Source organism: Sebastes fasciatus, chromosome 13 (assembly GCF_043250625.1).
Source record: "Sebastes fasciatus isolate fSebFas1 chromosome 13, fSebFas1.pri, whole genome shotgun sequence".
NCBI lineage: Eukaryota > Metazoa > Chordata > Actinopteri > Perciformes > Sebastidae > Sebastes > Sebastes fasciatus.
The window spans coordinates 13668994-13693845 of NC_133807.1; the positions used below are offsets into that span (position 1 = coordinate 13668994).

A 24852-nucleotide genomic window follows, 5' to 3' on the forward strand; every position below is an offset into this window, starting at 1 on the left:
TGTCGAAAAATGTTATGAAAAAAGTCATAGTATAGTATGTCGAAACATTTCATGAAAAAAGTCATAGTATAGTATGTTGAAAAATGTCATGAAAAAAAGTCAGCATAGTATGTCACAAATTTTTTTGATTTTTAAATCAGTATAGTATGTCGAAAAATTCGATGAAAAAAGTCATAGTCATAGGTCAAAGTCATAGGTCATATGTCGAAAAATGTTATGAAAAAAAAGTCATAGTATATTCGCAAAAACTAAAAAAGTCATAGTATAGTATGTGGAAACATTTTATGAAAAACGTCATGTCGAAACAATTCTATGAAAAAAGTTAGCATGTCGAAAAATTTCATGAAAAAAAGGTCCTATATAACTAGCATCATCAGGGATGCTGTGTGTGTATGATGTGATCAGGGAACTTTAGTTGTTTTCCAAGATCCACTCTCAACTGCCAGCTGTGGAAGGGTTAGGGTTAGAGGTTAGGGTAGAGAGATCCAGCCTTGAGAAACGGGATGGTTTTCTTCCTGGGGTGGATGAATGGTTGTGGTGACTGTTTCCACAACTGCCTTGAACATCTGGTCGTTGCGCCAGCGGTAACGTCCATTGGCCAAGGTGCTGCTGAGGAGATGTTTAAGGAGATGATGAAGGGATCCAGCACATAGAGGTGAATATATTAGAAAAATAAATAGAAGGTTAGGGTTAGGGTTATATATTATATAGGTTTGGGTTAGGGTTTATATATTATATAAGGTTAGGGTTATACATTATATAGGTTAGGGTTAGGGTTCTACCAGCACACAAATAAAGATATTATATTTACTTTGTAACAATTCAGTCAAATTTGTTACAATTTCAGGTTTACTGTTGCATTACCCCACAGTTGTATCTCTGGTAAACCATGGGAGGAGACGCTCGTCTCACTCCACTGTCGGGCACCGGGCATCGATGTGAGGGTGGGGATCGAACCCTGCTCTGCCGCAACCAGAACCGTGAATTAAGCAACTAAGCCACCAATGCCACACGCACTTATGACTGTTCTCTTCGTATATTTGACTTTGTCATTAGAAGTTAGACCTGAAAACAGACTGCGTCACATAAGTATCAAACCCACAACCTCCAGCATTCCAACCAGATATCTACCACCATGAGCTATTTCAAAAGTCATAATAAGGCATGTCAAAAAGAGTACAAAAAAGACAAAGTATAGTACGTTAGTATCAAGAAAAAAAAGTCATACTATTTAATATAGTATGTGGGAAATAAATGTAATAGTAAAAAAGTTGAAAAAATATCTTATGTATGTTGAAAAAAAAGTAGTATAACATGTAAAAAAAAAAAAAAAAAAAGTCATTGTACAGTATGTTGAGAAAAAAGTATAATATGTAAAAAAAAAAATAAAAAAAAAAGTCATGGTATAGTATGTTTAAAAAAAGTCATTTAGTATGTAAAAAAAAGTTATGGTATAGTACGTTGAAAATAAAAAAAAGTCATAGTATAGTATGTCGAAAAAAAGATCATACTATGTTGAAAAAAATGTAAAAATCAGAGTATAGTATGTCGAAAAATTTAAAAAAAATCATAGTATAAAGCATGTCGAATTTTTTTTTTAAAAAGGTATAGTGTGTTGAAAAAATTAAAGTCATAGTATAGTATGGTGTAAAAAAGTTATCGTATATGTAAAAAAAGTCACAGTATAGTGTATATAATATATATGTATATAATATATAATATAATATGTATATTATATATTATATTATAATATATATATGTATAAATATAATATTGTAAATATTATATATATATAATTATTAACTTTGTCCCCAGAGCAGCAGCAGCAGTAACAGCAGCAGCATCAGCAGCAGCAGCAGCAACAGCAGTAACAGCAGCAACAGCAGCAACAGCAGCAGCAACAGCAGTAACAGCAGCAGCAGCAGCAACAGTAACAGCAGCAACAGCAGCAGCAGCAGCAGTAACAGCAGTAACAGCAGCAGCAGCAGCAGCAACAGCAGCAGTAACAGCAGCAGCAGCAACAGCAGCAGCAGTAACAGCAGCAGCAGCAGCAGCAGTAACATTAGTGTAATAAATCCTCCAGTAGTGATTATGTAAATATCAGCTTCACTTCCCGCGCAGCAGGGGGCGCCATCCACACCCGCAACGTGACGTCATGAAGAGAGAAAACAAACATGGCCGACCAGGAGCTCTAGAGGTCTGAAGTTATCGAGAAGAAGCGCTGCTTGAAATCTGCTAAACTAATCTCTGCTGCGGGTATCTGACCGCTGCAGCGGCACGTTACCTGCACTGTTACATCTGGACACATCTCACACATGAATGGGAGGTTCAGGTTGAGTGAGTTTGACCGTAAAGGGCCTGAACAAACCGGACATTAGCACCAGTAGTGTTAGCCTCGTTAGCACCCGGACCAGCGCTGCTTCTGTTGTTGTCGGGAGGAGGAGAACGCGCTAGAGGGATCTCACTGTTATGACTCTTTATCTAGCCTTTTTGTTTTGTTTTGCAACCGGACTATAGCTGTTTAGGTGGATTGACTCTGGAGCTCGGTTTGAGCCGCTGGACTTTACCTGTGTCTGAACATTACACCCTCAGCAACATGGATCCAAAGCGCTCACACAGCAGACCTCCAACGAGAGGTGGAGGAAGAAGCAGCAGCAGCAGCGACTCCAGCTGCGGCAGCCCGGCGTCGCCCTCCAGCAGCCCGGCTCCAGCAGCCAGCAGAGCCCCGGGGCTGCCTGGGGGCAACGTGTTCGCTAACGACGGCAGCTTCATGGAGATGTTCAAGAAGAAGATGGAGCAGGAGGAGAAGAGGAAAAAGGAGACGCAGCAGCAGGACACATGTGGAGAGGCGCGAGACACCGAGCAAGGACAGACACCCGTGGAAAAGAAGCCCCTTCCCGTGACGAGCTTTGTAAGGGGTTTGGCAGTTGTAAGATGAGATAGCAGCAGCTGTAGTTCAACACATCCATGATATTGAAGCACCATGCACACTGATGAGTCTTACTCTAAACTGGCACTTCTGTTATTACATCCTGAAATAATGGCCAGTGTTAATTTGCCTGCAGCATTTCACACACACACATGCCAGTGCTTGTGTTATACTTGCAATGTGTAATCTTACAGACCAGTGAAGACCAGGGATGCTCCTTACTGATGATGATGGTTTCGCTGGTGGTGCGGCAAAGAAACTAAATGTAGACCTTTCTGCTCTGGTGTAGTCTCCTTCATTGGCAGTGCATCTGCAAGGGCTCCTATAACGGTTTCAGTCTTCTATCCCCTACACCCAGGTGGGGAAGCGCAGAGGCGGTGTGTTCCTAAAGACCGGCATGGTTGCGAAGAAGCTGAAAGACGAGAACGAAGTAAGTAGGGTTTGTTGGTGGGTGGGTGGAGGTGTCACGTCACTTTGAATTGTGTATTTGTGACTTCACCATTAATCACCTTGTGCTTTCCTCTCCCCGCAGCGTGAGCCAGGCAAGAGCGATGCTTGGTCAACGTATATGGCCGAGGTAAAAAAGTACAAAGCCCACCAGTGTGGTGACGACGATAAGACCAGGCCTCTGGTCAAGTAGGTTCCAAAAAAGGCGAACAGAACAGGAAGCGACAATGTTTTGAGAGGACAACCATCTGGTAGAAGCTGCGGCCAATCCTGACCGTCTCATACTGCCAGTTCCAAGTTACCCTTCACATAATGTCTTTCACAAACTGTATAGATTGACAGGCCCTTTTTTTCCCTCTCTTTTTGTATTGTTTTTTTGTCTTGCTTGTTATTTTGTTGGACTGATAATCTGATGTCAAGAGGTGTTTTCAGAAACTTTGCCGTTCATTATTGTTAAATGTTTTCAAATTTGTCATGTCTGGGTAGAGTTAGGGTTCATTAATAGTTGGATTTGATTTAATAGCCGAATCAAGGTGTCAATTAAATCTACACTGCCCATTGATGTGGTATTGTGCCTCAGTTTTGTTAGATCCTTTTGTTAGAGACACGACCTTAAGACTTGTTGGTTTGTAATACTAAAAGCATCAGCCTCACTTAACTTTAATGTCCTTTTAGCCCTGTTAAAGTATTTTAAACTTACATCAAATTACTCCATTGTGAAGGGAAAGATTTTAATTAAAAGTAGGCTTGAGTTCTATACAGAAACGAATTCATTCAAGAATTCAAGTACAATGAAAAAGTGTACAGCTCTCATTGAAAAAAAAAAAAAAAAAAAAGCTCATTCTATTTGCAGTTTACATTTCTTACAGGTATCAGTGATAATTACATTATGATAAAAACAGCACCAAATAGACACACTGACCATGCATCAGAGAGGGAGGCATACAAAAGGCACACGTTCAATCCCAGCTACCAAACGCATTCAAACCCTCACGAACACACGCACACCTAAAAATCCCATTCATTCCTTCTCCCTGTCCACAGTGATATAGGTCTATGTTGTAAACATTGACAAACTGTATTTGTCATTTTAACAATTCTATGAAGAATAGTATTTAAAAGTTATCAAATCATTTTAAAAAAGTTATATTTAACTGGTGGTATTCATGAAAAGTTTGAGCTGATCTTTTAGGGATCAAGTAAGTGTAACCCAGTCCTCGTTTCAGACCCCTACGAGTGGTCGCCCTTAGTCACGCTCCATCCTGATTTGTCCCATCTCGTGGTCGTTTCATTAGACGGCATCCCCTGGGCGTCGAAATCCAGCTGTATCATAGAGTCTTCCTCTTAGCATCTCCTCCCTGGTTTTGACTGACATCTGGGACAGCAATAACACAGTTGTTGAAATGTCAGTGAAAAGCATTGATGGACATAAAACATTAGAGATTGGACGGACAGATAAAAATGACTTCATAAAAAGGCATGCTGCCACCGACAGACGAGCAGGGAACAGAACAGGACTACCCGAGACGGAGAACACCAGACACTTGAGGAGAGAAAAGGACGGCAGAGGGGGGAGGGAGTAAATGGAGCAGGCTTTGAGGGTGGAGGGGAGGGGTCACATTTTACCTGAGAAAGCGAGCTGCAAGTGAGGAGGCAGAGCAACCTGAGACCCTGACGCGAGACTCTTATACAGATCTGAGGAGACAGGACAGGGGAACAAGAAACGAGGACGGAAAAGGGAGATGAGGGAGGAACGGATAGCAACAAAACGGGGGAGGAGAGTGGGGCAGAAAGGGAGAGAGCAACATGGTACAGAGGTGAAGGACAGGGATTGACAGCCAAAACAGAGGGAGGGGATAAAGATAGAAGAAGAATGAGGCCAGGTGGGGGAAAGTAACCAACACAGGATTGGTACATTTTGGTAGAAAAAGGAGAAATTTGGGGGAAATAAAGCAAAACAAAATGGAATAATGTCAAACAGTGAGAAAAATCTTACATCTGACACACAATATGATGATACAACATGATGCTATAACATACAACACAAAACAAAGCCTATACAGGAACACCAAAAACAGACGACAGCGAGGCAACGCCTGCCCTATTGTGTAAAAAAGATATGAATATTTCACTTAAACTGATATTATTACATTATATGTAGTAGTATTGTGTGCTGCATAATTTAAATTGCAGCCGTATAGAGTATTCGTGTTCCTGCCCTGCGTGCATCACTCACTCTGGGTCAGGGTAGAGAACGATGCATTGCTACTGGCAGCAGAGCCGCCGGCTGCTGTACTGGAGCCTGCTGTACCGAGTTGAGGCAGGCTTAGCAGCGAGGGGAACTGGAATGGCAGGGATACGGGCACCAGGCCCCCGAGCATCCCGAACCCCATGGGAAGAGACGAGGCTGAGCCAAGCAGACTGCTACCTGCTGTGGAGACCTGAGCAGAACCGAGGGGGGGAGGTGGGGGTAATCAAAGTTTAATACAAACTGAAAATTTGAGATATTTTGTCAGTAAACATGTTATCTATGTTTATAAGCAAACACAAAAATCAGGGCAGTAAAGTGGACAACAACCTCTGATAACACAGCCTAAACAGTTTGATCAGTCTTTCCAACTATTTCTCATATATGTGACTTACAACTCATCCAAATCTCAGTAGAGCTCAACAGTGAACGCCCACTTTTTGAACGGCCCCCGATCCAGATGTGGATTTACCATTCATTCACTCCGCTGACGTTTCAGAAAAGCCTTACATAAAGAGTAGGGCTGTCAAAGTTTACAAGTTCATGCAAATTCGTTTTAAGTAATTTCTTTAACGCAACTTGCGATTTTTAGGTTGTAGTGGTCTGTGAGTGACGGTAATGGTATCATATGAAAATATTAGTTGGTATCCGTTGGTACCAACTATGTCATACTAGCTTGTCGAGAGGGAGGCTGAATAACTCTCCAAACTTGCACTCAATTTTGATGAGGAAAAACTGGCATGGCTATTTTCAAAGGGGTCCCTTGACCTCTGACCTCAAGATATGTGATTGAAAATGGGTTCTATGGGTACCCACGAGTCTCCCCTTTACAGACATGCCCACTTTATGATAATATGCAGTTTGGGGCAAGTCATAGTCAAGTCATAGTCAAGTCAGCACACTGACACACTGACAGCTGTTGTTGCCTGTTGGGCTGCAGTTTACCATGTTATGATTTGAGCATATTTAATGCTAAATGCAGTACCTGTGAGGGTTTCTGGACAATATTTGTCATTGTTTTGTGTTGTTAATTGATTTCCTGAAATAAATATAAACATACATTTGCATAAAGCAAGCAGATTTGCCCTCTCCCATGTTGATAAGAGTATTAAATACTTGACAAATCTCCCTTTAAGGTACATTTTGCACAGATAAAATATATGCTATTAATTTGCGATTAACTATGGATAATCATGCAATTAATCACGATTAAATATTTTAATCGATTGACAGCCCTAATAAAGAATTTTAAGCATGGAACCAAGCCAACCAACTTCGAGATCGTGACCAAGAGTGATCGAACTACTCATCCCATAAACCATTGCCACTGGTGATTCGCCGCCCCTGGAAACGCCCGAAAAAACGTTTAAACTAACCGTTGTCGATCTAAAATGAAGACAGATTCATCACCTGCATGAAGGCTTATTTCTTGCCTCAAATGTTTTCTGATACACATTTCTATGAATTATTTTCAGAATAAACGAGCCGCCATGCTGGCCCTGTTTGAAACCCGGGAGCCGACACCATGGAGCAGCCTGTACGAGCACGTACCCTCACTAGTAGTTTCGCGGGTGCGGTACACATTTCCGAGTTAACAGCGAGCTCCACCAATCAGAGACGTCGCTGTTATACTTAGGATTGTGGGTAGTGTAGTACTTCTCCATGACATTGTGAAAAAAAAAACGTGTTTTTCCTAAAACAAGGTTGATATCATACAGAATCGTTTCACAGTCGTAGCTCGTGGTAAGTCTACCTTGGATGGTTAAGACATTATGGCTAATAATCAAATTCACAATGGGATTTTCACTTCTAGATTCTCACTTTTGAGTTCTATAAAATGTTTTCATACTCAGCAGTACTCAGATCCTTTACTAGAGTATAAGTAGCAATACCACAACTAATCTACTGAAACTACTGAGACTGATGAGGGCAAATGTGAGGGAATGATCTCATTACTACAGCGCATGTAAATGTGCTGAATTTGGACAGAAGGAAGCACACACTACTAATCTGGACATGCTGGCAGTACAAACCTGTGGCAACTGAGAAGAGACAGATGACGATGTGACAGACACGACTGGCTTGACCCCCTGAGCTGTCCCGCCCCCCAGCCTCTGACGCTGACCTGCGATGGCAGAGACTATTGTGGGGGAGGCACTGGATCCTGAATGCTTGCTTATGGATATGGTGTTAATAAGGCTGGTGTTGGTGGTGCTGTTGTTGTTGGAGGTCTTCTGGCTGCCTGGAGGAGTGTAGCTGCCTTGCCCCGGCTTGGTTATTCCTCCTTGGGCACCTGAGAACTGCGGGCGGAACCCTGCTGGGCTTTTGGCGGAGTACTGGTGTAGTGGGGGTGTTGCCTGAGACCGGGGGCTTTGAGAGATGGAGGGTGAGGCTGAGGTGGTCGTGGTCACAACGGGGTTGAGGGTGCGGGGAGTGAGTTTGACGATGCTGCTGTGGGTGGACTTGGTGAGAGTGGCGTGCATAGGGGTGATGAAGTTGGACTGCGGCCGGGACTGAACTCCGGCGAGAGTCTGAGAGAGGGAGGGGGAGGATTTACTCTGGGGGGTCTGGGTCAGGCGCGGCGTCTGGAAGGTTTTGGGGATCATGTGTGAGGAGGATATGAGGGTGTGTGGCCGAGGATGAGGCGACGTGATGATGAGAGTGTCGCCACTGAGGACTTTATTATTGCTGCCTTTGAGAAGGCCAGAAGTGGGAATGGAGACCCCGGTCTTTGATCCTGGGGCCACGAGCGGAGACGCGGTGGGCGGTGGACGTGGTTTAGGCGACGACGCCGAGGCAGGCATGTTGGCTTTAGCCACGCCCACAGACAAAGTCCTCTGAGTGTTCAGCACCGAGTGTCTGTGCGCCTGCACCGTGCCCTTTACGACCCCCATCCCGTCCACCCTCACTGAGGGCAGAGGAGCGGACGTGATGGAGAGAGGCCGAGACATAGAGGTGGAGATAGACGAAGAGGTAGAGATGTAGTGAGGTGCGTTGGAGCTGGGAGAGCTGGCAGAGTTCTTTTTCTGCTGCTGGATGAGTGGCGAGGCGTGGAGCGAGGAGGGCTTGGCGACAGTCTTGGGTCCATCCGGGGACGGGGGGTTGTCCCCGTGGGCCAGGCCCTTGGCTGCGTTGCCGAGGATGGCCAGGGCCTGGGAGATGGAGTCCAAGGAGGGAGCCGTCAGGTCCTCGTCGAGGGAATCCAGGCATATGGGCTCAGACGATGACTGAGGTGGTCGCTTGGCAACCTGGGCTGCGGGGGAGGGAGTAGCACCTGCTGAAGGCGTGGACCGCTGAACCCACACAGCCTCCTGGAGGTACAGATTACACAGACACAACATTTACACTAACTGTTTTTATCATGACCTATTACACATTTCCATGTCATATTATATATATATATATACACATATATATATATATATATATATGTCAGATGAGTGTCTGTGACAAGCAGTCATGTAATGAGCATAATAACATACAGCCATATCTTTATCAAAATCTAAAACCTTTAAGGTTGATATAAAAGTCAAGTCTAACCTTTGGCTTGGCCTTGGGAGTACTGACCATCCTTTTCTTTGCTCTGGGGTGAAAAAAAACAACACAAACAGGTGAGAACAAGCTAGTCAGAGTTAGTTCTGAAGATATCGGTAAATAACAGGTCACATGACTCACGTGTAGCCTGTGAGGTGACCGTGAGCCATGATGCTCTCTTTGAACAGCATCCTGCAAAACAGAAATATCGATACAACAACGATTCATGTAAAGGGAATTTACTTTTTTCACTTACTAGAAAGTAAAAGCAAGTTAAATCTGTTGTTAAAGACGTAGAATACAGCAGGTAGCGAGTGTAAATACTCTAAAACTAAATAATCTTAACAAGACACACACCTGGCCTGCATCCAGCCTTTAGGCCAGAGAAGTTTAACTTCAGTCTCCATGAAGGCTTTGAGGTAGTCTTCTAGAGACAGCGTGTTCTTGCCCTCCAGCTCATAGCAGCCCAGCTTCACCCGCACCAGGTTACACAGCAATAACCTGGAAATACACACACATTTAAAAATAATCCATCACAACAAAGGGAAATCCTGATAATGACTTGAAAAGCTAAATTAACATCGCAGGTGTAAATATAATTTGACAGTATGTTTAACAACAAGACTAGCTAGCTATTCAGTCATGTCATTGTCCCCAAATCAATATCAGGAGTTTCATGAAGAAATGAGAGGTCATGTGTACTGTTCGGCCGCAGTCTGAAGTAGCGAGTTGAATAGCGAATGGGGTGTGAGATGATCGCTTATGTGATATAAGTATCAGTAATTTCAGAGGGGCAGTGTATTGAATAAGATATTCAGATGTTTTTGTAGCCAGTGCATATGAACAGTGAACAGACCGTTCCACTGTAACTACTTAGTAGATATCCATTATCAGGAATTAATGGACACCCTGCAGAAAATCAGAATCAAGTACTCAACCAGATGATGGTATAAGTATATTCATTGCCACTTGCATAAGAAACAAATCTCCCTTCCTCTGTGAAACTGACCTGAGTTTGTCGTCCCAGACAAACTTCTTCCGAGGGCCCATCACCCTCTTCCCTGGTTTCTCCTCATCATCATCCTCTGACCCGTTCTTCTCTCCCTCCTCGGACTGCTGCCTGTGAACACAGAAACAAACATCATACATCACGACACCTTTATATAAATGATGTGGATGGAAATGTGTCCAAAAAAGCAAAAAACAGATACGAGACGACTGTGATAAACTGTGAGCCGCGGCTGACTCGAGAAGTGTCCTTACTTTGCCACTTTAGCGATGCAGTCCATGTTGTATCGAGCAATCTGCTCCGGCATCACACTGCACACTGCCAGCTTCAGCTTCAGCAGGGGCGTTCGAAGACGGTCATCCTGGGCGACGGGGATGAGCACAGTCAGAAATCACACACACACACACATTTACAGCGCGGCACACTCGCATGCTAAATATAGAATCAGATGACGGGCACGCAGCCAGCAGACACATCAGTATGGCTTAATAATGAATTAGCTTTCACACAGTTACATTTAGACGCACCTGCCAGCTCACAGGCTCTTACTACTACTTATGTCCTGTGAAATACTGGGTGACATAAGCCTCTATGCATCATCTGCTAATGAATTACATCAAAAACAAACTGGAAGTGGTAAATTATTCTTTATATATTATAAGACATTCTTCACAAATGTCTGTCCTCGTGTCTGAGAATAATGTCGATCACACACCTGTATGTTGAGGCTGAGCTTCTTAAGGCGTTTGAGCAGAGCTTCTTTATTGCAGGGCACAAAGGCCTCCAGGTGAGAGTAGACGACCGAACGCACCTCCGAAGGCTGCTCCTGAACCTGCAACTCAATACTGCCACACACACACGGAACAACACACAGAGATAGACGTCAGACATTTACATGAGTTGTTTTCATGTCTCTCTGCAAAAAAAAAAATGTAAAATCTGAATGGTACTCACTCCAGCAGGATATTGTTCATATCCAGTGTGAAGAATTTCTTCCTGCCCTCTGCGTCAAACAGACGGGACGCCTGTGTCATGGGACAAGCATTAAACAAGACATTAGCAACATCTCTTGCTAATCCTGTTCACATTCCTGAAAGAATGTGTCACAGATTTGACAAACAGAGCTGCCAAAACGGGATGAGGATGTTGAAATGTTTAACCTTTGTGCAAAATACTGAGAGGATGTTTTTTCTGCAGCAGTCACATTAGAACAAGAACATGATCATGAATATTCAGATTTAATTGTTCCTTTTTTTTACTATTTTGTAGCCAAAACGACTAATCAAAAATGTATGAAAATAATTCTTAGTTGCCGCCCTAATCTAACACACGTGATCCAGTGGAGTATTGAAGCCCGTACCGCTCTCAGGTCTTCGATGCGCTTTGTGAGTGGTGCTGGGAGTCCACTGGGCAGAGGAGGAGGGGCTATCACAGTACCCTGTGACACTCTGCTAGCGCCTGCTTTATGTGCCATCCCGAAGGCGCCGTTCTCTCCCTGGAGAGGACTGGAGGGCTGAGGAGAGTCCAGCATCCCGAAGTCCAGGTCGCCCATCATGTCCTGCAGTATGTCGTTGTTGGTCGAGCCGAGCAGCGACATCACGGTCGGGTCGGCGGCCAGGTCGGCCATGTTGCTTTCGATGCCGCCAGCGGCCTTGGACTGGGCGTTGAGGAGCGCACTGTTGGCGTTGGGCACTTTGGCGACGGGACGTGGCAGACCGGGACGCGGCAGACCGCCAACATTCATGTGCTTCTTGCGCATCTCCTCTTTCTCCCTGGTGAAGCGACGCAGCATGTTGGCCAGGTGGAGAGAATCTTTCATCAGCTTCTTCCTCTTTTTCTTTTCTGGCCGATGAACATTGAGGGCTGAAACTCTGCCGGAACACAATAAGGAGAAAGACGTTTAATTGACTCGCACAGAGAACGTGTATTAAATTTAGGAATTATTCTGTAGGGATTAACTCGGGAAGGTGAGGCTGATGATGGGAATGCACCTGACTAATTCCCCATGAGGGGAAGTCATTGTTCCAATCTATACGACTGCACAACAATCTGCACATTTAACTGCATTGTTGTGTGCGTGGAAAATATTGGAGAAACAACAAGCCTGAGAGGAAACACTGAAGACAAATTAAAACCTCACCCGGGCTTTGGTACTTTATTCTTCCTGGGTTTCTTGTCCTCCAGAATTCCACCATCTGGCTTTTTCCGACGTTTCTTTATCACCCGCTCCTCACCATCTTTCATCTTCTACAAAACAGGTGCAAAAAATGTGGTTTATTAATAAAAACAGCCGTTTTATGTACGGTAAGAAAACAATCAGAAAACTGGCATATTGGACGATTTATTGTTTAAAATATAATTTTTATTATGTGTATTTTACCATGCATTCATACAAGTGCAGGAAAGCGAGAACCTACCTTGAAGCGATTATCCTCCGTGCCCGCGTTTTCTCCCTCAGAGTCAGATGCTGCTCTGAACTGCAGAGTGCCCGTGTTGATGTAGAAGCCTCCGTGTTTTGTGGTGAGAGAGGCCGGCACCAGCTCGTCATACTGAGGCCAGGAGAGAGGTGGAATTACTGTTAGTTTTCTTTGACTACTGTGTGTTGCACCAACCTTTAAACCACTGCTTAGTATAGAGCGCTCCAGGGATGATGTATTTTTGTAGGCCAACCAGGAAGTTAGCATCGCCCTGGTTCGGAATTGTTCCATTGGGTTTTGGATTATTGCACAAAATAAGCTCTGTGGCAAATAAACGTTTATGATACTGTGATTTTTGAAGTGTAAATGCAATCGCCAGAAGTAAAAAGCTAACGTTAGGCTATAAACGAACTAAACCACGGTTGCATGAGTATACACAACGAGGCTGTAAAGGCGGACAAGTCGGCGTGATGACGTTTAGTCTCATTTAGCCACTTTTTAGCAACCGCCTTTTTTAAGACACACAAAGGCTTCAGAATTCATTAGTTGGATATTTACTGACATATTTTATATCGTTTAACGAAACGTTAAAATCTCTTCAGCTTGTGTTAACCACAGACGTTATTTCAGGCATCTAACTAAAAACCCATTGACTTACAGACGAGGGAATCGGAAGGGCTACAATTTTAACTCATTTCCGGGTTTTAGGACTCATTCCTGCACCACTCTATAACAACAAAAATGTGATGTTTTCCAGCGTTTATAACATATACTGTAGGTTTATAACACATAATACTTAACTGTATATGCACTTTATACCAACCTTTGCAGTATATTGTTTTTGCTGTTAAACCAATGTTACAATTAAACTAAAAACTAAGAACAACAAATGTTTTCTTGAAGATTTAAAACTATTCTTTGTTTTCTAAGATCTTTTCTAAAGCAGTTTCGTTAATGACCAAAAAAATAAAAAATGTTTCCAGCAGTTAAGTATCTCATCTCCATTGCATTGGACAATACCGTCCATTACCACCACACTCAAAAAAATACATAAACAAATATATCAAGCAAAACTGAGTGTAGTATATAGAGTATACATTATATACTAGACTTCAGTATGCTTCATTTTGTCACTCACAAATATCTGACAAAATTAAGTACACTTAAAATTTACTTAGAAATGATGTGTAATAACTGGAACTGGGTCACAACATGTGAGTAATGCAGAAAAAAGTGACGTGTTTGCAAAAAGGGAACTCACAGCCTCTGAGTTGTCTATGAAAGGGTCAGTCTCATCGTAGCCATAGCCAATGTCAATGAGGTCCTGCATCCTGTCCTTTTTCTTCTTCTTTGGGACACCACCCTGCAAACGGAGGGAAAACAAAAAAACATTCAAAAACAAATATTAGACATCCTTTTGCATGCACAACAGCCACACACAGTTATGTCTGTAACAATAGATTCTTACATCTTGAGACTATAACACTCACGTATTTGTTGTCAAACTTCTTGGCCAGCGCTTCTACCTCCCGTCTCTCTCGGTCATCATCAGCAAAGGGGTCGTTGGGGTCCAGGGGAGGAGCGAGTCCTTTAGGGACTGTTGAACATGCATGCTTTACCTGAAGGAAAGAAAGAAATTGACAAAGGAATGAAATGGGAGCGAGGGGCTTTTTATGATCAGCTCCCAGCAGCAGAGCTTCGCTTCCGCCATTTTGGACTGAAAGCAACTACCAGACGCCAGTAACACGCCTACAAAGTGACGTACAAAAGTAATACAAAATCATTTTTTATTCTATTGTCATATTTAAAGGTCCCATATTATGCTCATTTTCAGGTTCATATTTGTATTTTGTGTTTCTACTAGAACATGTTTACATGCTGTAATGTTAAAAAAAAAACTTTATGTTCCTCATACTGTCGGCCTGAATATACCTGTATTTACCCTGTCTTAAACGCTCCGTTTTAGCGCATTTTGACGGAATTGCAACAGAATTGCGTTGCTAGGCAACAGCTTGGGTCCATGTGTACTTCCTGTCAGCTGATGACATTCACATACACTGCAACCGGGAATAAACTTGGACACATTTAGAATGTTTACGTTTAAAATTGTGTCAGGTCTAAATATTGTATATTTGTGACATCACAAATGGGCAGAAATCCTGACAGCTTGTTTCAAATGCAGAGTTTCTGAATACAGGCCTCGTGTATTTCCCCGTGGATTGAGTGTTTCGATACTTTCACAATGTTTATATAGGACTTTAGCCTGCTTTATAATAACATGAAGATCTCACTTTTTTATAATATGGGACCTTTAATGTCTCTTATCGAAATAGCGTGTGTTGAACAATAAAAAATATTATAAATATAATAAGTCCAAAATGGTGGCAGCGGCTGTTGCAAAAAAACAAAACAGGAGTTTCGTCTCTATGCTAAAAGTCAAGATATCTTCAGTATTTGTATGTTCCTATCCATCTGCTCAGTCGTCTTTCTGTGTGTTGCAATAAAGAGTACAAAAAAAACTTTACTACACTGACAACACACAGAAAACTATCTGCCGCAAATAAAGTAAATATCTATTGTCATATTTAATGTCTCTTATTTTGAAATGGCGGCTGTCGTAAAAAAAAAAAAAAAACACAGGAGTTTTGTCTTTTTGCTTCTATATTCTTTGCTAAAAGTCTTCTTCTTACCAATTTTCTGTCTCTTCTAAGTCCCCCAATTTTATAGAAATGCAATTCCAAAATTGCTGGATTATCCCTTTAACATGAAACTTTTCATTCTAAATCCTTAATAAACCTGTGCACACTGGCCCAGGGCATAATAAATAAATAATAAGCATAATAACAGCAGTTATTCACTGCCTTATTGCCTTATCAACACCACATGTGCAGTATTAACAACACACCTAAGTAGTGTGACATCTCAGTTAAAAACAAACCCAACACAAGTGTGGGTCGTGTTTAGGCCCCTCCTGCTCACATCATGGTGTCTGTACTCCCTCCTAACCTGAGTAGTAGTAGTAGTAGTAGTAGTAGTAGTAGTAGTGGAGGTTGTGGTTGTTGTGTTGACCAGCTCTCCGTAGTTGAACTCAGAGGACCCCCGCTCATTGGGCTCGGACAGCGGGAGGTTGAGGCGGACTGTCGGCTTCACCTCCCCGGTCTCTGCGTCGCCTCCTGCCGCGTTCACGTTCCCAAACAAACCCCCACCTCCTGACACCACCACGGCACTTCCACCACCTCCTCCACCTCCACCTCCACCACCACCTCCACCTCCATCTTTCCCAAAAGTGATCTCGACGGCCTCATCTTCTCGGCGGCGCTTCTTGCTGGACTCCGGTGTGGTGGTCGTCGGCAGCAGCGAGGTGGAGGTGGTGGTGTTGAAGGATGAGATGGTGACGAACGGGACTTTCCTCGGCTCTGCCATGACGACGCTCTCCGTCCGAACGTCTCGTCTCCCGGGTAACAACGAGCCGCCGCCTGGCTGCGATAACCTGGAGATGGTGGACTAGTAGCTCGCTTTAGCTGCTCTGCTAGCTCGCTTCTCTCAGACTGAGAGCTCCAGGACAACACGGTGACTTTATCTCCTCCCAGCCGGCGTTAATCCATCAAGTAGAGTCCCCGGCAGAGCCTCCGGCAGCTAGGAGCCACTCAAACACTGACAAATACCAGCTTTCAGTGCTTCCATGAGAGTGGAGCTTAGCTACCGCAAGGAGGCTTCTGTAGTAGCCATCTTGATCATTATTATCATTATTCAGAGGCTGGGCGTGGGGATGAAAGGAAAGCGGAAGCCGGGCAGGAAAGAGAACCGTGTTGGTCCAATGAGAGAGCTGGAAACACGCCCACCTGACACACAACAAGCGCGAATGTGCAGGAGGATGATTGTTCTCTGCACAGGCGGGATGTCCGGAGCCTGAACGCATCACTACGGAGCCTGAACGCCTCACTCACTGTTTACTACAGAGAGGAATTAATTTATATGTGTGACGGAAAATCCGGAAAAGAAACATTATATTACCGATCTACCCTAAAGCTAAAGAGGTGCACTTCAAAAGTATGAGTGAACTTCACCCTCATAACGACAGACAGTATTCATTTTGCAATACAGATGCAGAGACAGATCATTTGTTCTTAATCATACTAGCAAAGTGTTTTAAAGGTCCCATATTATTTTTATATATTTTTTTATTATAAAGCAGGCTTAAGTCCTATATAAATACTGTGAAAGTATAGAAACATTTAATCCACAGGGAAATACACACAGCTTGTATTCAGAAACTCTGCATTTGAAACAAGCTGTCAGGATTTCTGTCCATTTGTGATGTCACAAATATACAATATTTAGACCCTTTACACAGTTTTTAACGTACACATTCTAAATATGTCCCAGTTTATTCCTGGTTGCAGTGTATGTGAATGTCATCACCTGACAGGAAGTACACATGGACCCAAGCTGTTGCCTAGCAACAAAATTCTGTTGCAATTCCGTTAAAATGTGCTAAAACGGAGCGTTTAAGACAGAGGGTAAATACAGGCATATTCAGGCTGATAGTATGAGGAAAATAAAGTTTTTTTTGAACATTAAAGCATGTAAACATGTTCTAGTAGAAGCACAAAATACAAGTATGAACCTGAAAATGAGCACGATATGGGACCTTTAAATACTACAGTTAACATCAACTAGAAATGTCAAAGTTTGACTTGTTTTTTTATAACAGGGAATTTGCATTTCTCATATACAATTTAATTATTTTACAAAGGTTTTCATTTATAAATTGAGTGCACAAAAATTAAATGCATGCTTCTTCAAAAACTCTCAAAGATATATGAGTGGTAAGAGCTCCAACATTACTCTCTTTGACTTTTTCAGTATTTGTATGTTCCTATCCATCTGCTCAGTCGTCTTTCTGTGTGTTGCAAACGTGGTTTCAACCAAGAGTACAAAAAACTTTACTACACTTACAACACAGAAAACTATCTGCTGCAAGTGCAGTGTTTTGATAAGACAACAAAATGGAGTTCAATGAAAACCACTCTAACGTTAAGTGATTTCATAGCAATACGATATGAACTAGCCATGATAAGTGCCCTAAAAATAAATACAATCTTATGGAGATTGTGTGAGGTCTGTTTTAATGTAAAGACAGCATTGCAGAAGGTTGAGTTGAGTAGTGTTATTTGTGGTTTGTAAAAACCCAGAAAACACAGCCACTTAGTGATTCATTTTTGTATTTAAAAATAAAATTAAATAAAGGGGAATAAAATAATAATACATGCATATTTGTCCAGTCTAGTAGTAGTAGAGTGCTGAGTAAGGACACCATCAGATCACACAGATTCTGTTCGCCTTGGCCTCCTTCTTCTAGAGTAGATGTCATTTCCTGTATTCTGGTGCCTTTTAACAGGTGGTTCGATACTTTTATCTGGCTGTACTAGCATGAAAAAAAAGATATGGGTACATTTTGTAATTTCATCCAGAGGAAGAGGTTGGCCCTAGATCACATATTTGAAAATATTAAAAAGCTAAAAAAAAAACAGAAATGGATTCAATGAGTAATTCAGAGCCATCTCATTGTTTATTTAAACTCGGGGATCTTTTTATGATTGAATGCAACTGAAATTTCTGTTACAGTAAATTAATAAAGTGGAGAGGACAACTGTAGTCAAAGTGCCCCTATGTAACACTACTATTTTCTATAGAATCTTAGGATAAGTGAATATTAACAATAACATAAATAAGAAATTGCAGAAAATGTAAAATGAAGAAAATAATAAAATATAAGACTGAGCCTTGGCTCTGCTGCCTGTTGGACTTGGACTTGTATTTTTTTATATAGCTATTTTCCAGTCTTCTGACCACTCAAAGCTCTTTACACTAAATGTCAGCATTCACCCATTCACACACACATTCATACACTGATGGCAGAGGCTGCCAGGCAAGGTGCCAATTTTGCCCATCAGGATCGAATCGAAATGCTCATTCACACACCGATGGCTATGCCTTTGCGAGCAATTTGTATCTTGCTCTTGACATTTTTGCCAAATTTGAATAAATTCCCTCCAGGCGTGCCTGAGATAATGCGTTCACAAGAATGAGCCGGGCGTACGTACAGACGGACAACCCGAAAACATAATGCCTCCGGCCACGGCTGTCACCGGCGTAGAGGCATAAAAACACAGAGAAAAGTACGGTAAGAAAATTGTAAAATTGTTACAACATAAACAGCATTATTCTTTCACGTTGCAGTTCACTATGATCATCCTGTTGGTTATGGGTCTTCTGACCCACCTTTTTTTTTTTAAGTTATCTACTGAAGTCATTAGTATCAGTAAAGAAAAAATGATGACAGTTTTGGTTACAACTTCTCAAGAATTATATTTTGCTTTCTGGAAATTAAATATTCATCAGCACAAAAAAAAAATATTGATGTACACACTGCCACAACATGCTATTTCATCTGTTATGAGTCTACAAATCATCGCTGCAGTCATAATTTGTTACATTCATCTTAACGAAGAATGCATTTCAACTGCTAACACACACAACTTGCTATGTAGATACTTTTCCACGTTGAACTTGATTATAATTCTTCTTTGTTTCAGCCCATTCTTTCACAAGTGCAAACTGTGCTTATGTTAAATGCCAGTTTAAAAGTTTAGCAGTTGAGAAGTCAAGTGATCCTTTAATCTGCAGTGTGCAGAAGCTTTTCCATTAAATTCAGGGCTCGGCCTTTTTAAAGGCCTTTGCAACATTTAAGGTCAGAAATTTTCAGTAAAATATGTCAGCTGGTATGTCACGTCCTGTGTGTCTATAATAATGTAAGTTATGTCTGCATCTCCTTTCATCTGTAGTGGGCTGACAGAGCACCCAGTCACACTGCCTTCTAGTCTAATAATCTTCACCATGACCATCATTTACATATTCCACTTGTTTAACCCTCATCCCACCATACATATTTAACATACTAACGACTGGGATCCTTGGGGACCCTAAGAACAAACTACAATAAGACACAACCAGCATAGCAAAATGTTAATTTATTTATTCTCAGAACCTTATGTAATTAATATCAGAAGATAAGATTTTAGGAAATTTTATTTGCATATTGTGTAAAATGAAAATAGACAGAGCACATCAGGAAATCTGTAGCCGTCTCCTTCAAAATGACTGACGGTGTTCCCCTACCACCCCGATAGTGTGTAACTATCTTTTAACACATTTTTTAGAATATAATTCCCTTAAGTATAAGACTGGGTATAAATGTATGTATACATCTGTATGTGGACATGTACATTTATGTGTATATATATATATATATATATGTTTTTATCAACTTGTCCTACCATTTTACTACTTTTATAATTATTGATATGCTTTCAGCTGCTACCATATTTTGTACTTCATTTATCTGCTGTTATTGTCTTGTGAAGCACTTTAACATCTGTTTTGAGAAGTGCTATATACATATATTATAATACTTTAAATTGGCACTCATGGCAACTTTTAATAATTTTAACTGCACAGGCTAGTGGGTTGCTTACCCCAATACATTGGGCTTTTTAAAAAGCACTAATTTAAACAGAAAACCTTATGAAGTAATTAGGAACAAATTGATTGACAATTTGTGAAAAATTAAAATGATCAAATAAAGCACTGGTGAGATATGACAAGTGTACCTCCAGGGTCTGCAGGGATCCCAGTCAGTAGGATGAGGGTTAATGTAGTTCTCATTAAACCTGGCCAATATTGTATTTTGTCATTTCACATGTAGGTGTCCAAGAATGACACCTTAACCAAAACACTAGTTACCCAAAATAACTCCCTTACAACCAGTGGTATTAACGGATTTTGCTTTGTACTATGCTGAATGCAGACATTCAACATAGTACAAAGCAAATGGTGTATTCAAAATATCAGATGTTCCACTGGCTTCATCACGATGCCTTCAGCTGCAATTGATTTTGAGATAGAGGAACATTACAGCCAACAGTGACCTTCAGTGAATCAACAGAAAAACAAAAATCAAGTGTGAAAACACCATTTTATTGTTGCCATAGCCAATGATTTAAGCCCAATCCGAAGTAGCGCCACCCCAGTCAGATGCCTGGGCAGTGGGGGCGGTGGACCAGTCCTCTGTGGCAGGCTGAGTGCTCCAGTCTTCTGCAGGGGAAACAAATACATTTTAACATTTTATGGTGAAATGAACACAAGTACATGTTCAGGTAATTTTTTAATTCATTATAAAATTAACCAAAAATACTTCTCACCTGTCTTCACAGCTGGAGCAGCTGTAACAAAGTAAACAAATAGTGTCAAATAAAGGACAAACATCAAGTGGCAGGTTTGATGAAGTTTGCTCAATCAAATAAACTGATCTTACCTGCAGGGAACTGTTGGATTGGCACAGATGGCACAGCGACACCCTCAGACCAGTCGGCCACCTCAGGTTGGGTGAACTCGGCGGCAGGTGCACTCCATTCACCCTGGAATTCCTCCTTTCCAACAGCCTTCTCAGCTGCAGCCTGTTCCTCCTTCTCAATCTGCATTATAAAATATGTGCATTAGTGTGTGCAGATCAATTAATGTAACTAGAATGTACAGCCACCTCAGGCCATTGGGCATTTCTCAAGGTGCACTGCATCCTTCTTACCTCCTCAGGATCCCTGTAGAAGTACAGATCAGGCATGACCTCCCATGGGTGCTCCCTGGAGATGGTTCCCCTCATCCTGAGAACCTCCCTGGCCAGCATCCACCACATCAGACCCACAGAGTGGTGACCCTAAAACACAGTCACAGATTGGCTATGGATAACCACAGTAAAACTGTATTATATCTTGTATTTTTTAACAGTTTGGCATTTTGTGGCAAGACCTTTACTCCCAGCCCCCCATGTGGTTTAGAGATGGGAGTTTAAAGGCCAAGCATTTTGATTTAGCACACGTCCTACACCCAGCACTGCACAGACAGGATAGCGCCGGGCTCTAACGGTGTGCAAGACGCAAGGATTTAAACAAAAAAAAACATTGATTCTTTTATTCAGTTTGTCTCACCTTGTTGTTACAGGGGATGGCGATGTCCACGTATCCCAGCGGGGAGTCGGTGTTGCACAAGGCAATGGTGGGGATGTTGACGTAGGAAGCCTCAGTCAGTGGCTGATGGTCGGCACGAGGGTCCGTTACAATCAGGAGACGGGGCTCCCTGAAAGCTGCCTGGATCTGATTGGTGAATGTACCAGGGGTGAATCGGCCATGGAAGGTGGTGGCACCGGTGCAAGAGGCAAACTTCAGCACTGCTCTCTAAAAGTGGCCATAAAGAAAACAAGTTATACTCAAGATCTCAGTTAAATTCTGATAATTCTATTTGACAAATTGAACTGTGGCACAGGTCACTATCAAACTCCAGTCATGGGACAGTAGTCCTAATGGTGTTAGCGAAAACCCGGCCTGCTCACTATCGCACACGTCCGACACCTGAACACCGACATCGGTGCCCGGCTTTAATAGTGTGCATATCAGTTAATGTACAAATGTCCCACTGTAAATTGACAATCACTATGAGAGTGTTTCACTTTACCTGTCCAGTGTTCCTGGAGGAGATGACGCACACATCACCTGGGTTTTCAATGGCAACAATGGCCCTGGCAGCCAGCAGCAGCTTCTCCCAGGTCTTCTTCAGGTTAATGATGTACACACCTGTTGATTGAGCAAGAACCCCAGTGTATGAAGAAAAAGTGTACCTTCACCGACATCTAACCTCAAGTTATACTCAAGATCTCAGTTAAATTCTGATGATTATTTCTATTTGACAAATTGAACTGTGGCACAGGTCACTATCAAACTCCAGTCATGGGACAACAGTCCTAATGGTGTTAGCGAAAACCCGGCCTGCTCACTCTCGCACACATCCGACACCGGAACACCGACATCAGTGCCCGGCTTTAAAAGTGTGCATATCATAGTTTATGTACAAATGCAGAGCCCTAACAAAAAAACTCAACTTTTTTTTACTGCTTAATCCATCTTTCAACTAGGGATGCACCAATACCAGATCAGATTTTTGTGCAATTTATTATTTTAATAACAATTCAGTAAATTTATATCTATGAATTTATTTGTTACATTTTGTTTTACAAAGTTAGGAAAGTGATGTTTAAGTCAAGCCAGATGTTGTCTTACACAAAAGAGTGACCTCAGTCATTTCCACAGTGATGTATACAGCTTATTAAACACTGTTAACAGATTGGCCGACACCCAAAGCCCAGATATATCAGTGCATCCCTACTTTCAACATCATGTGACAGGCCATCATCCACTGCACTCACCGTCGCTTTTTCTCTTGTAGACGTACTGATCCATCTGGAAGTCCAAGTTGGTACCTCCCAGATGGGTTCCTGCAGCCAGGAACTTCAGCACATCCTCCTCCTTCATTTGAAGGACATCTAGACCTCCGGACATCGTGACCGCTTTCCCTGAGTTACGAGTTATAGGAGAGCTGGGGAGAAAGGGTGAAAAGCATTGGTCAGACAACAGGTTATGCGTTATAATAAGGGCTTAGATTGTGCAAACAGTTGAAGACGTATATTCATTTTTTTGTCTGCAACTTCTGAAATCTAAGTAGTACGCTTTAAAATTGTAAACACTGAGTCAGTGGTACCAGACCGTAGAAATATGGAATATATCAAGTAACCTTAATCCATGACTATTCTAATTTAGGCTTTGCCTTTTAAGAAAATTATATTTCTTAATATGAGAAAAGCCATCTGCCATGGTGGCAGGTGACCTGAACGTTTTACCTGCCACAGCCAACATTTACCCTGTTATTTGGCAGGTGCCAATTTCATTCCCTGCTTGTATTATATGGAGCATCACAAGCTATTTATACATCACGATTATTTACTTTATTGATATGAACACAACTTTTAGTTGATAAGGCTGCAGCGTTCTGCAGGACAGAATGCACTTTAGACTAAGCTACTGGAGTTACCCTGCACTATACTCAGTTTTAAGTCTCTTCTGCACAATATTAATTTTTTTAATAATCCTGTATCACAGCTGTTACCCTGCACTATACTCAGTTTTAAGTTTTCTTCATCTCCTTGTATTTTTATATCCGGTATATATTTTTTGTACTACTAACATGTTTTGCACTATGGAACTGTGATGCTGGAAACTTAAATTTCCCTCAAGATCAATAAAGTCACTATCTCTCTATCTTCTGCTAACTCACTAACTAAAGCTGCCTTAAGAGTAAAACCAGCAAGTCTGTGACCACTTGGTCTTTTTCTTACATCTCTAAGGCGGATTAGTAATCGTATAATATAAACTATAAACTTCGGTAAACTGTTTATATGCAGTCTAATAAGTATTTTAAGTCCCGAACAGTACGAGATGAACACGTGTCCATGACTAGCAGGTTAGCTGTAGCATTAGCATTATATATTTTAGGATAATTTAACTCGATAAAGATGCGCTAGCTATGTGTTGATCTGCTCTATTGCGTGCTTTATGAGCAGACTATCTTTGCTTCTTCTTTTTTCCCATCATTTAAAGGTTTATCATCAAAATATGAGAGTTTAAAACTCACCACGAAACAACGCCGTATAGAAATCTGACCACACGGTGACAAAGAGGCCGCTAAGCGGAAATGACGTCGCTTAAATACCAAAATGTCCAGGCCTGTGATTGGTTGGTTATTGTGACGGGCGGATGTAGTTGTGTGTGTGTTGGCCGTTAGGGGGCGGTGTTATAGACCATGTTAGTGATGGGAATTCAGGCTCTTTTTAGTGAGCCGGTTCATTTGGCTCAGCTCACCAAGAAGAGCTCAAGAGAGAGAGGCTCTTTCGGCTTCCAAACGGCTCTTCATTTTACCACTTCTGCCTTTTATAATTCAACCAAATGTAGCGCTATTTTGACCTATGATTAGTATGTGTGTACATATATCACTTAAATTATTCAATATGATTACACTAAACCATATAATTTCCTGAATACCATAATCTTACATGCTGCTTCGTTTCTCCAACACCCCCCCTCCTCCCTGCTTGATGGTATGATCCTTGTCTGTCATCACCTGATTGGTCGCACGGACGTCATTAACACAACATTCAGTCACAGTCAGTGCATGGGGTGCCCGTGGCGCGGAGAGGATCATTCTATCATTCTGCCTTGAATTAATTAAAGAAAAACGGCTCTCGGATGTGTGCCGGCTCTTATTCTTCACTTAAAAGAGCCGGCTCAAAGAACCGGCTCGTTCTAGACTGACACATCGCTAG

The 24852-nt window shown here is 42.0% G+C and overlaps 3 protein-coding genes and 2 non-coding genes across 9 annotated transcripts; 1 reads left to right on the plus strand and 4 right to left on the minus strand.

Annotated features, from left to right (window-relative positions):
* The first annotated feature begins 2137 nt into the window (after window positions 1-2137).
* On the plus strand, window positions 2138-3938 carry trir (telomerase RNA component interacting RNase). Of its 4 annotated transcripts, none has more exons than XM_074655586.1 (3): window positions 2138-2911; window positions 3288-3359; window positions 3462-3938. In XM_074655586.1, the coding sequence occupies exons 1-3, from the start codon at window positions 2597-2599 to the stop codon at window positions 3567-3569; spliced, it is 495 nt and encodes a 164-aa protein (XP_074511687.1). In that variant the 5' UTR covers window positions 2138-2596; the 3' UTR covers window positions 3570-3938. The 4 variants fall into 4 exon arrangements, with proteins under 4 accessions (XP_074511687.1, XP_074511684.1, XP_074511686.1 ...); XM_074655583.1 differs by having other exon boundaries at window positions 2461-2929; window positions 3267-3359; XM_074655585.1 differs by having other exon boundaries at window positions 2461-2929.
* A 144-nt stretch (window positions 3939-4082) lies between these two features.
* Window positions 4083-16322, minus strand: ubn2b (ubinuclein 2b). Of its 2 annotated transcripts, XM_074655581.1 has the most exons (17): window positions 15591-16322; window positions 14075-14203; window positions 13846-13947; window positions 12585-12716; window positions 12308-12414; window positions 11528-12038; window positions 11122-11192; window positions 10883-11012; window positions 10422-10528; window positions 10168-10278; window positions 9516-9659; window positions 9300-9350; window positions 9165-9207; window positions 7658-8935; window positions 5613-5817; window positions 5003-5071; window positions 4083-4751 (listed from the first exon to the last, which is right to left on the minus strand). In XM_074655581.1, the coding sequence occupies exons 1-17, from the start codon at window positions 16005-16007 to the stop codon at window positions 4705-4707; spliced, it is 3654 nt and encodes a 1217-aa protein (XP_074511682.1). In that variant the 5' UTR covers window positions 16008-16322; the 3' UTR covers window positions 4083-4704. The 2 variants fall into 2 exon arrangements, with proteins under 2 accessions (XP_074511682.1, XP_074511683.1); XM_074655582.1 differs by lacking the exon at window positions 5003-5071 and having other exon boundaries at window positions 4550-4751.
* A 4281-nt stretch (window positions 16323-20603) lies between these two features.
* On the minus strand, window positions 20604-24287 carry rpsa (ribosomal protein SA). The gene is made up of 8 exons (XM_074655622.1): window positions 24165-24287; window positions 22903-23072; window positions 22155-22273; window positions 21632-21877; window positions 21232-21360; window positions 20962-21121; window positions 20849-20869; window positions 20604-20741 (listed from the first exon to the last, which is right to left on the minus strand). The coding sequence occupies exons 2-8, from the start codon at window positions 23033-23035 to the stop codon at window positions 20647-20649; spliced, it is 903 nt and encodes a 300-aa protein (XP_074511723.1). The 5' UTR covers window positions 23036-23072; window positions 24165-24287; the 3' UTR covers window positions 20604-20646.
* LOC141781672 (small nucleolar RNA SNORA62/SNORA6 family) lies at window positions 21953-22092 on the minus strand. The gene has a single exon (XR_012596933.1). It is a non-coding gene; the product is annotated as a small nucleolar RNA SNORA62/SNORA6 family (small nucleolar RNA).
* LOC141781671 (small nucleolar RNA SNORA62/SNORA6 family) lies at window positions 22394-22533 on the minus strand. Its single transcript, XR_012596932.1, has one exon. It is a non-coding gene; the product is annotated as a small nucleolar RNA SNORA62/SNORA6 family (small nucleolar RNA).
* Window positions 24288-24852: the final 565 nt, after the last annotated feature.

Coding starts and splice junctions, on each gene's coding strand:
- ubn2b (XM_074655581.1), bottom strand. CDS start 16,007: ATGGCAGAGCCGAGGAAAGTCCCGTTCGTCACCATCTCATCCTTCAAC. Junction 12,039..12,307: donor AATAAAGTACCAAAGCCCGG/GTGAGGTTTTAA, acceptor GTGTTCCGGCAG/AGTTTCAGCCCTCAATGTTC. Junction 9,208..9,299: donor GGTCACCTCACAGGCTACAC/GTGAGTCATGTG, acceptor TTTTCACCCCAG/AGCAAAGAAAAGGATGGTCA.
- rpsa (XM_074655622.1), bottom strand. CDS start 23,035: ATGTCCGGAGGTCTAGATGTCCTTCAAATGAAGGAGGAGGATGTGCTG. Junction 21,122..21,231: donor TCTACAGGGATCCTGAGGAG/GTAAGAAGGATG, acceptor TTTATAATGCAG/ATTGAGAAGGAGGAACAGGC. Junction 20,742..20,848: donor TGCTCCAGCTGTGAAGACAG/GTGAGAAGTATT, acceptor TTTCCCCTGCAG/AAGACTGGAGCACTCAGCCT.
- trir (XM_074655583.1), top strand. CDS start 2,597: ATGGATCCAAAGCGCTCACACAGCAGACCTCCAACGAGAGGTGGAGGA. Junction 2,930..3,266: donor TTGTAAGGGGTTTGGCAGTT/GTAAGATGAGAT, acceptor TAACGGTTTCAG/TCTTCTATCCCCTACACCCA. Junction 3,360..3,461: donor AGCTGAAAGACGAGAACGAA/GTAAGTAGGGTT, acceptor CTCTCCCCGCAG/CGTGAGCCAGGCAAGAGCGA.